The sequence below is a fragment of the Pterocles gutturalis genome, unplaced genomic scaffold (genome assembly GCF_000699245.1).
Source record: "Pterocles gutturalis isolate BGI_N339 unplaced genomic scaffold, ASM69924v1 scaffold20185, whole genome shotgun sequence".
In the NCBI taxonomy this organism is placed as follows: domain Eukaryota; kingdom Metazoa; phylum Chordata; class Aves; order Pterocliformes; family Pteroclidae; genus Pterocles; species Pterocles gutturalis.
Window position 1 is genome coordinate 1 of NW_010141294.1, and position 16,423 is coordinate 16,423.

The 16,423-nt window shown below is 42.6% G+C and overlaps 1 protein-coding gene across 1 annotated transcript in view; it reads right to left on the reverse strand.

The window, feature by feature from the left end:
- Positions 1-2,275: 2,275 nt before the first annotated feature.
- The window catches only part of F13A1 (coagulation factor XIII, A1 polypeptide), a gene marked incomplete at both ends in the record, with an annotated part of 22,943 nt that continues 8,795 nt past the window's right edge, over positions 2,276-16,423 (reverse strand). The window contains 6 exons of the mRNA XM_010083982.1: positions 2,276-2,412; positions 5,580-5,740; positions 9,895-10,173; positions 10,756-10,909; positions 11,653-11,741; positions 12,547-12,650. Coding sequence (XP_010082284.1) covers positions 2,276-2,412; positions 5,580-5,740; positions 9,895-10,173; positions 10,756-10,909; positions 11,653-11,741; positions 12,547-12,650 — 924 coding nt within the window. The remainder of the gene's footprint in view (positions 2,413-5,579; positions 5,741-9,894; positions 10,174-10,755; positions 10,910-11,652; positions 11,742-12,546; positions 12,651-16,423) is intronic.

Genomic DNA, 16,423 nt, shown 5'->3' on the forward strand with positions numbered 1-16,423 from the left:
TTTTATATATATGTGTGTGTGTGTGTGTACAGGAAAACAATGGCTGTGCTGGGAAACCAAAATGACCTTTTACTGTTTCTCTACTGTCCTACTTCTAAAACAACTTGCTTCTCTCCACAAATGCTAATACTAGCTAAGCTTTGACATGTAGAAACCCCCAAAGTGACTTACCTGTTGGTGTGAAGGCATGCTTGGCTAAAATCCTTTTAACACTATCCATCACTGTCTAATTCTCATTTGTCATACAAAAACTATGCCCCGTGTAGGAATTGCTGCTGCCAAAGGCTTTTCCATAAGTCATGCTCCTCATCTGTCTGAGGCTAATAGCTAAATATCACTCTCTCTCTATATATATATATATGTATTTATGTGCATACAGCCTATATGAATGGTCAAGACTGAAGTCCCCAAGCCCCTTCATTCCCAGAATAATGTTGTATGAGCTGGATCACACAGGCCTGTTCTGTGGAGTCACCCAAGTGATACTGAAAAGCTACCTTAAAAATACAGACAGGTCAAAAGTCCCATGCCCACAAAGAACTGCAAAAGCCACATCCCATATGTGACAGCCCCTGATGGACAGAGAAGCAGTGGAAGGGTAGGGGAAGTCTAGAATAGATCTAATTTTCTTTGCAAATGGAGTAAAGCCACCCTAATGTGATTTTCCTGGAAGAGAATTCAGTGATGAATGGTTCTGCATAACATGCTGAGCCATCACCACACCGGAGCCATTTATCCCTCCGAATGCATGTAGACAAACGTGATTATTATTTAAGTAAGCTACAACTGCCCCTTGCTCTGTCCTCTGCATGTATAACCTGCAGCCTCCATTCATCTCAGAGGAGTTAAATCTTAAAATGACTAAGCTGATCCATTTCCATTTTAAATGATGTCAAGGGCACTACCGAAAAGGGAAAAACATGGTGACTTGAAGGAAAATGACGTCTGTTCCCTGACTCATTTTTCCTCCCTAACTCCTGTGCCTTTGATGCACCTGACAACTTCTGCATCCTTGAAGGTGAGAGCAGCCCACAGCAGCTTTTGGATCGAGCAGGATGCAGAACAACAGGGGAGGCTGGCATGGCTGGGCAGCAATGAGGGCTATTGCTGCAACTTGTGTAACTTGCGTGGACCATGCTGAGTCATCTTCAGCTGCGTCTGTGACATACCATATGCACAAAGCAAGTGTGGTATGATGCCCTTTCACAGTCATTTTTCTATCCAGCTCCACTCTGGAGACTGGTTTTGATCTTTTTATCCCTGGCCCAGGTGCAATCAGCTCAGACCTCCCCTACTGCCTGCAGATAATGCTGAAAATTTATGCAGCTGCTGAAGCACAGGCAATTTTTCAAACTCCTTTTGCACACACCTGGGGACCATCAGCTCAGGTAGTGATAGATAACATTGCTTTGGCTGCCCAAGACTAAGCAATGGCTGCAAAATTTTCCAAGGATCTCGGTTATATATCCTGGAACTGGCTAGTGCTGAGCTTATAACTCTGAATTCAAATGGAAAGAGAGTTTATGAAACAACTTGCTTAGCATACGGGTACCACTGTGTCAGTGTGAGGTGCAACTGCGAGTGTAACAAAGGTGGCTGAAGGACGTTCCTTTTCCTCAGGCTTAGGAGCACCCTGTGTTGGGAACACAGCTCTGTGCCAGGGCAGCCCTCTGCAGTGGTGCTGCTGGAGGGAGCTGTGTGCTTGCACACCCGCTGCAGCCATCCCGGCGGGCTCTGCCGCATCCGACACACATTTCGTGTCTTGACATAAGCTTGCAAAGATCATCTGAGGTACCCGAACATCTTGTATAACCATGATTAACAGGAGTTGGGAAAAAGCCCTTTTTGAAAAACAGGAGAGGACTTGATTTGCACATACTGAGAAAGAGGCACTAAACACTTCATGTGTAGTATAAATCTGTCTTTCTTTCTGTGATAGCAGCTCATAGGTGCTAGTGTCAAGGGCTAAAAATAATGTAATACAGTGAAAAAGTAAACCCAGGCTGCATTAGCAACTACCCACGACCACGGCCCCTTTCTCCAACGCTAGTAGAGAACAGATGAAATGCTGTCACAATCTTTCTGCACATTCTCTCTGGACAGCCTGACTTCTGACTGTTGAGACCTATAGCTCCTCCGTGTATTGAATTTTAAAGTACGAAGACAGTGTCTGAATTGAATTACTCAGCACAGCATTAGTTAAGTGTCTCTTGTGAGCTTCCTCCTGTGAGCAAGCAGGGGATGAACTCCCAGCTAGTTGTGCTTCTTTCCTTACCTGAACTCCTTTTTCATTGTTCTCAGCACGCCAGGTCCCTCAAGGCGCAGTGTGACATTTTCCAGGGTTTGTTTCAGAGGATTGGTGAATTCCACAGTCACAGACATTTCTTTACCAGCTACTGTCTCACCTTGGGTCTGCAAGACAAGGAAAGGACAATGCTCCACAAGCTGATAATAATAAAATGCCCTACGGTGAAATCTGTAGGCTTAAATACAAAATATTTGCATAGAATGGAGCATACAGCAAAACAGCATGAGGCAGAGAAAGCCTAGTCAGAAGAAAATTGTTGGATGGGCCTACCGGTACCACTGCAGATTTTTCTACCCATTGCCATTTTCCCTCAAGCCACGTGGCAGGTCAAGAGGCAGGCCCTCATTTCCATGGAAAAAACAGAAGTCTGCATGCACAGTCCTGGAGCTGAGTGTCCAACTGAGGGCAAGTCCAGCTGAAGGGGGTCTCTCTCCCAGATTCTGCCCCCTCCCAGGCTCCCCACCAGCACTGAAGTGTATGGCCTGCTCAGGACTTAAGCTCCAGAAGTGAAGGGCAGGTCTTACTACCATAAATTAGAAACACTGGGTCATGTTGCTTGCAACCCCAAAAATGTTGTGCCCATCTCCCTCTTGCCTTGCAACTGCCTCTCATGGTCTGAAGGGTTTCTAACCCTGCATATGAACTTTCAGTAGACCTGAGACCCAGTTGTCCTCTGAAAGCTTTACATGGCAAAAACCCAATACATTTTGCACTGGAAAATATTAAACTGCAAGACTAATGAACAGTGATCGCATTGACTTCCATGTATGTTACACTACAGAGCTTAAGGGATCTGCTGGGTACAGCTGCCTGGAAAACACCTCCAGATGAATGTGGTTTTAAACAAAGACTACATGCTTGGGGATTTGGGGGCTTTTCCCCTAGAAATACAATATTTCTCACAGAATATAAAAGGCTCAGGCAAGGGTTTTCAGTTTATGGCTGGCAGATCCCATCTAGTCCAGAGACTACTTGAAAGAGCCTTGAGAACTGTAACCAAGAAAAAAAGTATCTTGTCAATAAATCTGAAGTGCTCTGCTGGGGTCTGCAGCCCTACTGCAAATTTTCAAGAGTATGACAGTTGCAAAAAGCTGGAAAGACTCTGGTCTAAGGGATCACTCTGCACCAAACACCAACATACTGACTGGAGTAAAGGTTGAGATACAGCTAAGCTCCCAACAGCGTTTGGCCACCTGAATTTGCAAAAAGACATCAGTGGCATCTTCAGACATTCTAGCCCAGTTAGAGGCCTTATGCCCTCCTTATTTCAACTGGTCATTTAAGATCACTCTTACGTGGGAGGATTCGAAATCATCCTGAACTCCCACACATGCACCTGAGACCACGATATGTATTTACTGAGTTTATTTCTGTAACCTGGTCTCAAGCTAAATTAGAATATGTTGCAGTTTCCTCAACTCTTAACTCTGACAGTCTCCTTAGACCAACAGAGAAAGATCAAAGGTGTATCGGAAGACATGAGGGGAAATATGTTTTTTCATTCTTCTCCCTTACTCTCACATTAAGAACTCCAGTCTGCCAGTCACATTCAATGAAAAAATCTGTCAAGAAAACTAGGGAGATAAGCTTCCTCAAATTCCTTTAAAAAGCAATAAAGCAAAGTTTCCTGTATAAGTACATAGGTATATACACACGCACACACACACTCTTAAAAAAATCCAGCTATTAAAACTTCAGCGTATTTTTACACATCACAAAGAAGCAGAGAAGAGACAAACTCAAGTTTTACTAGAAAACATGGTTACTGGACAACAACCTATCCTATATACAAAATATCCTTTCTTCACAACAGCAGGGAGGATAAACTATTTTGAAGATGAAATTTGGGATACTGTATAAGATGTTCTGTTTAAGTATTGAATTGAAAGAACTTTCTACTTTTAAGATTTAGTTATTGAAGACAGGTATTTGAAGCAGAGTTTATCTGTCTTGTTTACCTCCGTTCTAGAGTGCTCAGTAAACCAAAAAACTTTTGTTTGAAAATACCAATAACCTGATGAGATCATTGTGACATTTCTGCAGACTATGGAATGGAGTGGATTTTTTTTTGCAAACTTCACTGTAGTTTTGATCTACGTTTTTTAAAAAGCTTTTTCTGCAGAAGGCTGCAGTTACTACATAAATTATTATACAGAAACCTGAACATTAGTGCAAATAAATACACAGGGACAAAAAGGTCTATAAACTGAGATTTCTATCAGGGAGCATAGTGATAGGTTGAGGGGTAATGGTTTGAAGCTGAAAGAGGGTAGATGTAGATTAGATATTAAGAAGAAATTTTTTCCTGTGAGGGTGGTGAGACACTGGAACAGGTTGCCCAGAGAAGCTGTGGGTGCCCCATCCCTGGAGGTGTTCAAGGCCAGGCTGGATGAGGCTTTGAGCAACCTGGGCTAGTGGAGGGTGTCCCTGCCCATGGCAGGGGGGTGGGAACTAAATGATCTTTAAGGTCCTTTCCAACCCAAACCATTCTATGTTTCTATGATTCTTTCAAGGTCCTAAATTTTAGGGAGCTGCATTCATGTTTTTATAAAGCTTCCTGAACAGGTGTTCTAATTTTTTTTTTTAGTATTAGGAAGAAAGCAGATCCAAATGACATCATTCAAAGCAGATGAAGGTTCAGTGCTTTTGAAAATGAGGCAATTTATTTGGATGCCCATTTATGATTTGAAAACTCTTAATCTCAGCCCGGCCTTTGCCATAAAACATAGGGTCCTTGTCCTATCACAAACATTACACTTCTGCATTTTCATAGTTACCATGCCACCTTCTGCAGAAATGCTTGAACTTTCACGGAACTCCACTGACAGTACTTTCATACCTCCATAGCAGTGTCCTTTATTCTTCAGCAAGAGGACTCTCTGCTGTGTTTCTTTAAACAGAATAGACTTCTGAAGTAGCTAAAGACTTGAGTGACTTAAGTGAGTAATCTCTCTTACCCTTTGAGTTTCTCCAGCTTTCTCAGATCTTTTCCCCTCCTTCCTCCACTGAGATCACTTCAGTTCTCTAGTACCAGTGACGCTGTCAGCCTCAGACTTCAATGTAGGGATACTCAGTACAATACACAACATACCTATACATCCTTGTATGCTCCAGCTGGCCACTGCTTTTTAAGGTCCAAGCTAGACTGAAGGTCTAACATGCACACACACATGTACACCCCCCCTATCCCAGAAGTCAATGTGACAGCCCCATAGAGAACAGCCCGTGTGCAGCATGGGGGTCGCTCCCCTCCAGCACAGCCCTGAGCTACCTTGATCTGCAGGGCGGGAATTTCCAGGACCGTTGCCTTCTGCTTGGCCAGTATTTTCCCCGTTTCATTGATCCGAGCTGTCACAAAGAAATGAAAGGAGGCTTGGTCCAGCAGGTCACTCAGGTACTCGCTTGATTTGACCACGACTTCGAAAGTGCTGGCTGAAGGGAGAAACAGGAAAGAAAAAAGGCTTCTGAAGCAATTGAATGGCTAATTGCTCCTATCGTCACGCTCAGTGCCGGTTACACGAGTGCCTTCAAAAAAAAGGTGGCCCACAACCAAAGAAAGGCTTTTATTTTTTTGCCCAAACTATCTTCATTTCCTTACCTCACCACTCCCCCTGTTACCTTGCCTTCTTTCCTTTTTAGGCTGTGACCTCCCTGGGCCAAGGGCTGGGTTTGTGCACAGCCTCTGCCCAGTGCCCATCACCACAGGCTCAGATCACTGTTGAAGGTTTCTAGGCACTACCACAAAATAAGTGAGAAACAAGCCTGGCAATAAATAGCTACTAGGTCCAAACCAGCTTTTGAGTGTCACCCTCGTAAATGTTTGCTCTTTCACTTTATTCCTGTGCTTTTTCTGCCTCCCTTCCTGGCAGAGGGATGCCACCAGGGATGCCACCAGAGCAGCCACTGGGTATTGTAAGCCCAAGCAGGCTACCTGGGAGACCACCTGCTCTCCATGACATGTCTGTATATCTGTCTTTGTCCGACACTGGACTTGCCTGCAAAACTTAGTAAGAAGGTCCTCCTGTCACCACCATGCCTACAGAGAGCTTTCACGTACTCCCTGACAATAATTATTGGAAGAATCAAATCCCCCTAGGCTAGGCAGTTGAGATGCAGGGAATAATTAATTTTAACCATATTGAACTGCAATTCCCAGGCTAACAATGGTGTGAGAATGTGATGCAGAGAAGCAGACCTGCTAACTAAGTGACCAGACAGAATATATACATCTTGAGCTCTTGCCTCTGTAAACATTCATTGTAACCCTAGTAAACATATCAAGATCTGCCATTTGTTAACCATGATTATTGCTGTTATCCATTATTTGTATTGTATTTGTGACATACACAGTAGACACTGAGATAACTGAACTCAGTTGTGTAAATTACATTCACCTTTTTTTCACTCTTTTGATCCGCTCACATCAAAACCAGTTCCTTGATTTGGTTTCAAAGTTATTCCCTTGGTGACCGCCTGACCTGGATTTACCAGGCCAGCCTTAAATTTACTTGATGTGCTCCCCTTCCCTCCCTCCCTCCCTCTCACTCCATATCTCTTGTAAAAAAAATTCTAATTATGCCCCAAACTGTAAATTAAAATCAAGAAATTTATTTCTCATCTGTGTAAAGTAAGTAAATAAATAAACAAATAAATAAGTTACAACCTAAGAGAAATTTACTTTACAGTGGAAGGAAAGACAAACTGTTTAAATTTAATCATTACCAGTGAAAAAAATAAGAATTTACTTCCATTTCCATAGCACTGGCTGTGCTGGTAAGTTGCCAGTACCACTTACTGCACCTGGGAAAGCCAAGGGAGACACAACCCTGAGCTGCCTTACAGCCTTTCAAAAAAACAGAGAAAACTAAATATAACTGGGTAGATGCAAGAGCACCTTTGAAGGCACCGTAAGGTTTAAGCTATTCAAATCCTCAAAGATGTTTTCAACCCACACAATTCCTTTAATCATTATTCTGAAGATCATGCATTCGGTTCCTGTTTGAAAACTTAGTTTGCTTCATTCTTTCAGCAACATGGGCTGGAAGAATGCCTTTGACACACCTTTATTATACTGTGATTTTTTGTTGCTTCTGGGTATATGTATTTACACTTCTTGCCATGAATGAAGCCTACAAATTCTGTCCGAGTGCCTCAGAAGGTATTCACCTGTGTGTGACGGAGTATTGTCACAGAGCTGCAAATGATCGCGCTGCCTCCCTTCACACTTCACATCTGCTCAGGCACCATGCCCTATTGCATGTGTACTACTTTCCCAAGCAAAGGCAAAAGAGTTCATGCTTAGGTTTGATGCGTCACCTACAGAGATGGCATAATTTGTGAGGGTTTTTTGTCCTGTTGCAGGACAAAGTAATCCACAAGTCAATGGCCGTAGCTCAGTTATAAGCTAATTTCCACCTTGAAAGGTGGTATTAGCTTAAAACATGCCTCCTTGGACAGAGGCAGTCATGGGGACATACTTTTGGTACACTTGCCAAAAAATCCATGTTCTGTTCTCTCAGGCGCCTCTCTCTAGTCTGTGTTCACTCACCATCAGCCAATTCAGTTTCCAGCACAGTTTCAAGAACCTTTTTACAAACCAGTTACTTAACTTAGAAAAAAATTCATTATGAGGCTCAGTGATGCTTAAACATCATCTATTCATTTCATTTCTTGCACCGAGGAGACAGATGAGCCTCAGAGCACTGCAGAAGCTGTGTTTCAGGTAATACCTTACACAGACCTTTGATGCAAGAGCAGATGTAAGTCCTGGTACCAAGCACAAAGCACAGCCAGGAAGTGTAGCAGGTATTTGCACATGTCCTACAAGATGACCAAATTTTCCCATATCAAAGAAGTAGCATAGAATTTAGACAAAGCAGTTGAAGTTGATTTTTGTACTGTACCTAACCAAGTCTCCAAAAGTTGGGCAGTGTTTCTGATCAAATATTTAGCAACTGTTGCAAGCCAATATAAACCCCCACACTGTGTTTTGGTAGGCTGTATTGGAACAATGCAATGCCCATTTCCAGACATTGGAAATATATTGGAACAAGTCAATGCCCATTTCCAAACCCTCCGCAAATCCGTCAGGGAATTAGAAAGAACCAGCAAGCAGCTGTCAGGGCTTTGTTATAGACTGGAAGTAGAATGTTTATTAACCTTCACCTGTAGATCCCTGTAAGTGTACTCCTACTTTACAGAGACAAATCAGCTCCAAATAAAAATGTGCAGTTTTAGATGATGCTCAAAGTGAGGAAGAAAGCAGAGAGGTTTTTTTTTCACGGCACAGTGGGAACCGTGGCTCTATGGAGCCTTCTCACTGAGACAAAACCCATCCTCTTTGAGAAGAGAGGACTCAAAGTGTCTCCTGAGCTGGGATGAGATAGACAAGACAGATGAGAAAGCTCAGAGGTCAGCCAGGGTTGCTGTGATCCAGCACTAGACCCCAATCAGGAGGCCCATCCTCTGGCCTTCAAAAGTCCTGCCACTCCCACTGCGCTCAGCAGAGATTGCTTGGTCCAGTGACAGCATCAAGAAGGCAAAATCATTGCTCCTGATTTTCTCAGTAGGGAACTCAAGTGGAGGATCCTCTGACTTAGCCTCCATAAGAGCATGTTCTCATCACTTTTGTTGAGCTGGAGGCATTGAGCACAGCCCTGTCAGAAGAACAAGTGATTGGCAGTCACTTGTCACTGGAGAAGCCAGGGATCTACAACCATAGCGCTTTGGACCACAGCAGGTTCTCAGCACCTGCTGACTGTTTTCCAAAATGGGGCTGCCATGGCTGCCACGGCTGCCACGAAATAGGTTGGTTATGTCCAAAATAAAAAAAAGGAGAACATCCCTCTTCCCTACTTTGAGCATTGCAAAATCCTGCCCTCAGACATGTGAGCTAGGCTGCCAGGAACTGCTTTTCTCATGAGAAGAGGGAGGCAGGGTCTCCCTACCGCAGTCCCAGAGGGCACTAGGAAAAGCAAATGCTGCATCGGTAACGATAACTCACTCTCAGAGTGCCTGCCCAGCTGGCAAATGCCCCTGCTCTACAGTGGCACATTCTAGTTACAGATCAACTTTTTAGATCACTGTAAAAATAAAATCCTGAACCACTCAGTCCTCTAAAGCCAGATGTGCACTTGGACCCACTCAGAGCTTGTCAGCTTCTTCCAGGTAAGACAAGATACTCACATTTTGGTCCTTGTTAATGATACCCTGGAGAATGAGAACTTTTCCTTCACTTGCTGAGATACTGCTAGGAGACTAAAGGTATGAAAAATAATACCTTGAGGCTTAATACCTGCACTCCTTTGCTTTCTTTTGTACTAACTAAGAAAAATTATCAGTTCCCAGACATTCTGCTTGGTGTAAGAGAGCATTATGCAGGGAGCAACAGCCTGAAGAAAACAGCGTCAGCTCTAAATGACGCTGGTAGCAGGGCAAGCGTTGAGAGTGGAGCCTCCTGATACCCAATAGAGTATCCTGTCCCCACCTACTAGAATTGGCTTTACCCATGGGTAGAGACATTTGTGACAGTTAATGACATAGAGAAAAAAAGGTAGCAGGTTTGAAGACAACTATGCAAGTCTTACATGAAGACGGTTCCAGTTTTGCACTGAAAGAGTATTCGTTTTTTGTGACTCCTGTATAAAACACTATGTTGCCTGAAAGGTATGTAGTAGCAGTGTAGTAGTTGTGACTTTTGTTCCTGAAAGTTATAGTGACTTTAAAGTCACTCCCAAGGACTGCTTTTTGCACGTGGAAGTCCATGTCAACATCTGTCTGTGGCTGATACATAGTATCTTGGGCAGTTTGCTTTTTAACGCCATACATCACTGCGGTCTCAAGAGCCAATCTCTCCTCCCTCGAGCCTAGAAATGAAGGAAAATAAAATTTAGAAGAGAAACAGGAATACCGCATTAGCCTGCTCATCGATCACAAGGGTGCACCTTCCACAGTCTCTGGTAGCTGAAATGAACGGATGAGGATAGCGAGTGAAACTTCCTGTGGTGAAGTTATTATCAGGACAATTTCACAACTTCCAGGTGAGGTGGTCTTAAAGATTCAAGCCATATCAGATAAACTGACCTGGATTAATTGATATTAATGGAGCTACACCGATCTACTCTGTGCAAATATCTGGCCTGAGTAAGAAATGTTTAAATAGCTGCACAGAAAGCCTTGAACTGTTTTGGATGCTTTGAGTTGCACCATGACTACCCTTTGTTTTCACTACAGCTTTCTCAGTCCAAAGCATCTCTGAGTAGCAAAGTTTGTGCTCTCATGAAGGCATCTGCAGTGTTTCTGGGATGGAGTAACAAATAAAGAGTTCCAGAGGACACCTTGGCAGCTTTTCATGCAGCTCCCTCAGTGCCAGAGGTTTGTAAGTCCATCATCCAAGATCTGACTGAGGTAAATCTACATCAGTATTGTCCCCCCCCATTCCAGGTTACCTTCTTGGAACTTGTACTCCTCAGTAATCTCCATCATTCCATCACCACCAACTTGCTTGGTCACAATCAGCTGCCCAATATGTGTTGTGTCAATTTTTTCTATCACTTGGGTTCCATTTTTCTCCCTTCTTGAGTAAACAATATCACTATTCACCTACAAAATTAAATGAAAAAGGATTGAGATATATGGAAGCAGAGAGAGGAAGGGAAGCCAACCTATTGCCCCTCAAAACAATGACATGTTGACTTGAAGTCCCGCTCACATTGAAGCACCATGTTTAATATCAGTCACATGCTACAATAATGATTAGATTAATTTTACTATTCGTGGCTCCACAATGACAGACAGTGTAAACTTGAGCAGGATACAGGGACACCATTTGGACTTGGGGAGCATGATTACACATTGGGGAGCCCTCCTTGACCCACTGCAGCCAAAAGGAACATGGTGAACAAACGTATCTTTAAAATCAATGCACCCGTTTTGACTGAAATAATCAAGGGAGTCTTAACATAGGCAGCTTTTCTGGCAAGCCTGAGAAGGACATAACAGCTAACAAGGGATGAAGATGAGCAGCTAGAGCTAGTGACTCATTTGCCAGCATAGCTGGAATCTGGAAAGGATAAATGACCACAGCCTGAAGTTTCATTGGAGCCAGAGTAGCTTTTTCTGCTTATTATGTTGGTGAGCAGAGATTAGAGAAATCTCTGTCATTCATTAGAATCATATCACACCTACTGGCCTGCATGTCAAAACATAATTATGAGCTTTTTCTTTGACATCAAGTATACGTGGAGTAAGTTCTAAATCCACAAATTGCAGTGGAGCTCTATCTTCTGTCTCACCTATGGTCCTGCTGATATCACTCAATGCACTAAGAATTTTCAGGTACGCACCTCAGCATAGACAAAAGGAGCATCAAATTGGAAGCAAACATGACCATGTTTAATGGCTTGAACTGAGGCTGGGCCACACCTGTACATACCTATGGGGAGAAGAGAGATAAATTGAGAGATTAAATAAATTTAAAAACATGATAAAATGTTCTATTTTCTCAAAGAAAAAGAATTATTGGGGTTTGGCGAACTCTTTTAGTAGTTTACAGGAACTCTTGACCAAGAAGTAAAAAGCTTTATTTCTGTTGCCAGCCCTCTAAACAACACAGACTCAAGTCTGAAACAACCTAATGATTTGGTACATTAATGGCACCGTAAAGTCCCCTGCAAGCCTCAAGTGCTTGAAATGCAGCTACAGATGGTTTTGGTTAAAGCAGATAATTTTTGGAGGGCTCAGTTATACCACAGACCGAGAAAGATCTCACTGCAGATTTGCTAAGAATGTCTTTTAAGAACTGGAAAGTTAAGGACTAGGAAGAAATAGCAGTGGCTTTTCACTTCTCTTCTGCTTACTGCCTGCTCAGGAAGTTTAGTAAGGGCTGTAGACATATAATGAAGGAGAATTAACTTGATCAGGCTCCTGCATAGGTTCTCTAAAATTTTAGAAGCCATTTTTTGGCAACAGGACTACATCTCTTCTGTACCAAGCAGGGCCCTTCTCATGTAGGATTTTGTGCACATGCATCACGAGCAGCGTTATAATAAGGACAGACTTATTTTAGAGCTCAGAACAAATCAGAAGAAAGCCCTGAGCACAGGAGAGTGTGGTAATCTGGTGCAAGAAGTTGTCACTGGCCGTATGGTCCCACTGGCTCAGCTGTCGTCAGCTCACTGTTTGCCACAAAGAGCCCAAGCGTTGGAAAGAGAGCTAAGGAGGACTTCAAGCAATATTACCATCACTGGTTTCTTGGGGTGTCCCATCAACAACCTGCCATCCTCCAAAACCAACAGGAAGATCGGGTCTGGTCATCCAAGCTTCATTCCAGCAATGATAGTTCCTTAGGCAAGAGATGAGACCAGAATATTAAATTATTGGAAAGAAGTATACAGACCAAAACAAACCTGTGTATTTATGTCCTGTCATTGCTTCAATAACAACGTTTGACAATTTAGGGGTGAAAAAGCTGGCTCTTATTACAGAATAGATCTTTAGGTCTAAAAGTTTGGTACCTATCTGTTAAAACCTGAAGGCCACAATCCTTCATTGTAGTTTCTTGATTGCAAGTTGAAGCAGCTTTTTGATTCTTCTACTGTGTTCTGAATGCAAATGTCTCTGAGAAAACTTTCCAGTCCTTGGAGATTGTTGGGGTATATGAGGAGCTACACAAACTCAATCCCTTTCCAGCCAGACATATCCCTAAAAAGGGAACCACAAGACAGCTGCAATCCTTTCTATTAGTGGAGGACATCTCCATTTCAGTCTGCCTGCTAAAGCAAGCTTTGAATCTTCTTCAAGCCACTGAAGCATGGTCTGCTTTATAACTATTAAGACTGAAGCTTTGGTGCCTCTCCTGAAGAGATTTCAGGATCAACTCCATACCGTACAGTGTGTTGCTTTGTTTTCATGGCTCAAAACAAACATGCCTAGCTGGTTTCCACACTGGTTGAAAAAAAGACCCTGCATAGGCTTTATAAGACCATCCTCATTGTGGATTCCTTATAAGGTCCTCCCAGTCTGTCATGCCAATGAGGGAGGTCAGATCTCCTAGAACATACAGTTTTCCATAAAATCCACCTACAACCACTGTGGGCCAAGTCTTGCCTTCAGGGCCCAGGACAGTACACTGAAAGGTGAATTTCTGCGAGTGGTTCATCTAGGTGCTCAGGGCTGAAATGCCCTCACTTGGCTGGATGCTAAGGAAAAGGAAAAAAAAAAACTCTATAGCACCACCACAGTCTGCCCAGAATGTTTCCAAGATGAGCAGAAAAGAAAGACAGCTCTCGTAACTTCCTGCAATGCTACCAGTGCTTAAGGGAGAGCACAAGCAAGAAAAAAAGACAATCTAGAAAGAGGGTATTGCAGTAAAGCCAGCAAAGTGTTTGAATTTCATTACTGCAAAACATAAAAGAAGGAAGGAGTAGAGAAAAGGGCAATTTTGCTTGCAAATTATATATATCCTACAGCAGATATGAATAAAATTACATCTGTGTAGCTGCTGATACAGCCCCTGGCACAGGCAACGATATTAGCAACCAAAATGGGGATTGTTAAACTCTGACCATTTCATTAATAATAGGTGAAAACCAGCCACGGAGCAGAGTCAGAAGGATCTGAGGCTTGTCTAACAAGACATTTCAAAGTGGAAATGAAAGCTTGGATCAGGGTAAAACTTGTCAGTTAGGAGAGTTAATGAAGCAGCACTATAGAAAAAGGAATTATTCAAGGAAAATGACGCACACTCAGAGAATTTTTGATGCTGCTGAGAGTAGTCAATGCTGAATCATGCTTGCAGAGGTTTGCTGAAGGCTACCAGAGAATGGGGATGCATTTTTTGAAAAATGTTTTGCCATTTTTGAAAACTGTTATGCCAACTTGTGAGAGAGACAATCCCTGCCCTGAAGGCTTCACTGGTTCACTTTGAATCAAACTCAGATGTGTCATTGGCTTTGTGTTCTGCGAAAGAAGAACCTGAAGAGCAGGCAGGAGGGAAGGATCATAAAACCAAGCGGGGGATAACAGTGAGGAAAATGGCAGCTCTGCTTCCATTCTGTAATTAGGTAATGCAGTCTTTTCTATGTTTTTTCTATATTCAGCCTAGGGCACGCTATTGGTGTAGTGTTGGGTGCAACAGGATGGCAATTTCTTTAGGTCTGTTGCTATGCAAATAAAAAATACACTTCAGGATACTGAATGTGAATGGACAGAAAGTCAATGCTTGTAAAGCACATGAGCATTAAGGAAAGGAGGACAAGGGGAACATTTCCCTCTCCAAAATGTAGCAGAAACTTTTCTCTGGTAGAAGTGAGTGCAGCTGAGGAGCTTGCTTCCCAGCCATAATTTGTTGAATTCTGTAGTTCTTGTATTCTACAGCAAGCCTGAGACATTAAAGAAAGCAAGAATGGCTACATAGATCAATGTAGCGACCATTAAATATTTACAGAGATAATTACGAATGGGCTAAACAAAGCAATGGGGAAATTAATAAAAGATGACCAGGTGGGTTTTATGCCTGGAAGACAATTTAAGAAGGGTACTTGGTATTGCTTGTGAGACAGGCACATGCTGGAAACAGCTGCTGCCCTCTCATTAGCTAATAAGCTCAGACATTGGGGTTGAGAGAGGCACTGGTAACATTATTGAGAAATCAGACAATCGTGAGCTAGAAGTGAATGGAAGAGCAGAGATCTTAGAAAGGCTTTCTCCACAGGCCTAAAAGTGGATAAACCCCCGTGGGCCAAGTGACTTCGAGCAAGTTTCTGCTGAGGTACTGACATCGGTCTGTTTGGGACTTACAGTAGGAGTGAGTCTTGATTCCCATCCAAGAGATATATTCTTTAAGTGTCTTTATATCATCATTAAGAAAGACAAGGAGAACAAAGTAAGGGGACAGGCGCAGTACTGATGGGCCCAAATCCATACAGCTTTATAAAAATAACTTTTTGCAAAGTCTGTATAATTTTGTATATATGTTCTGTTGTTGTCATTGTTTCCTACCCTGAGGGAGAAGATGATCTTTAATAAAAATAAATAAATGTCAGATAACATTCAGAGGGAGTCCCACACTCAGAGATTGATTGGACTAAAAATCCTGGCTCCAAGTATCCCTGAAGCCTGAGAGTATTTAAAACCTGAAGACAGATCAGCTTCAGCAGTACAAGGCAATAGAAATGATATATTAATAAAGAAAAAGAGCTTTGTTTCCAGTTTTCAGCAGATTATAAATAAAAATGAGAAATACATTTAAAAAATCATTATAAACATCTTGAGCTTGTCCTCTTAAAAAAAAAAAAAAAAAAAGAGACATTAAAAATAAAATCAAGGTTAAGACACAAGCCATTTAAAGTCATCATGTGGGCTACCGTGGAGTGTTAGAGAGTAATGAAGAGAAAGGACACAGAGGAGAAATGAAAAGAGGTATGTAATATATTAAGTCATGCCCAAAGGGTTATGTGCACCATGTACTAATAAATGCACCAGGAGGATAAAAGGATGAACAAAACAGTTCAAAAAGTAATCAGGCCAAAGAAAAGCAAACGTAGGATGGGGGGATGAAATACTAGTGTGAAGTTGCATGTGTTTCAGTGGAGCAAGCATGATTTTGGATGATCTGGCCTTGTCCCAAAAGAATGAAAAAAAAAAAAACAGGACTGAATTAAGAAGTCTTGGGAAACAGCTGGGAAAAGAAGAGGTAGGGAAGTAAAAGGAAATGTCAAAAGTGGGTGAGAGTTGTTCCACAGATCAGGTTAGGAGAAGAGGAGAAGAAGAAATCAGATAGTGAAGTCTGAAGCATGGCAATGATCCATTATGAGGTGTATATGGACTGAGCAGTGAGGTGGCCAGTTTCACATCATTTATAGACAGAGGAGGTTTCAGAAGAGTGACTGTTCCTTTATGTCTTTTGAGCCATAGAAGGACCAGCCTCATGAGACATACTGAGGTCCTGCTGTCACATAGACAAGATGCAGTTTTTCAATCTGGGAACACACAAGCATCCTAACAGAAGGGAACAAGGCAAACAGCAGGACCACAACCCTGGACTTCAGGAGAGTAGGCTTTTGGTCTATATAAGGTCCTGCTTGGAAGAATCCCATGGGGGGGGGGGGGGGGGCC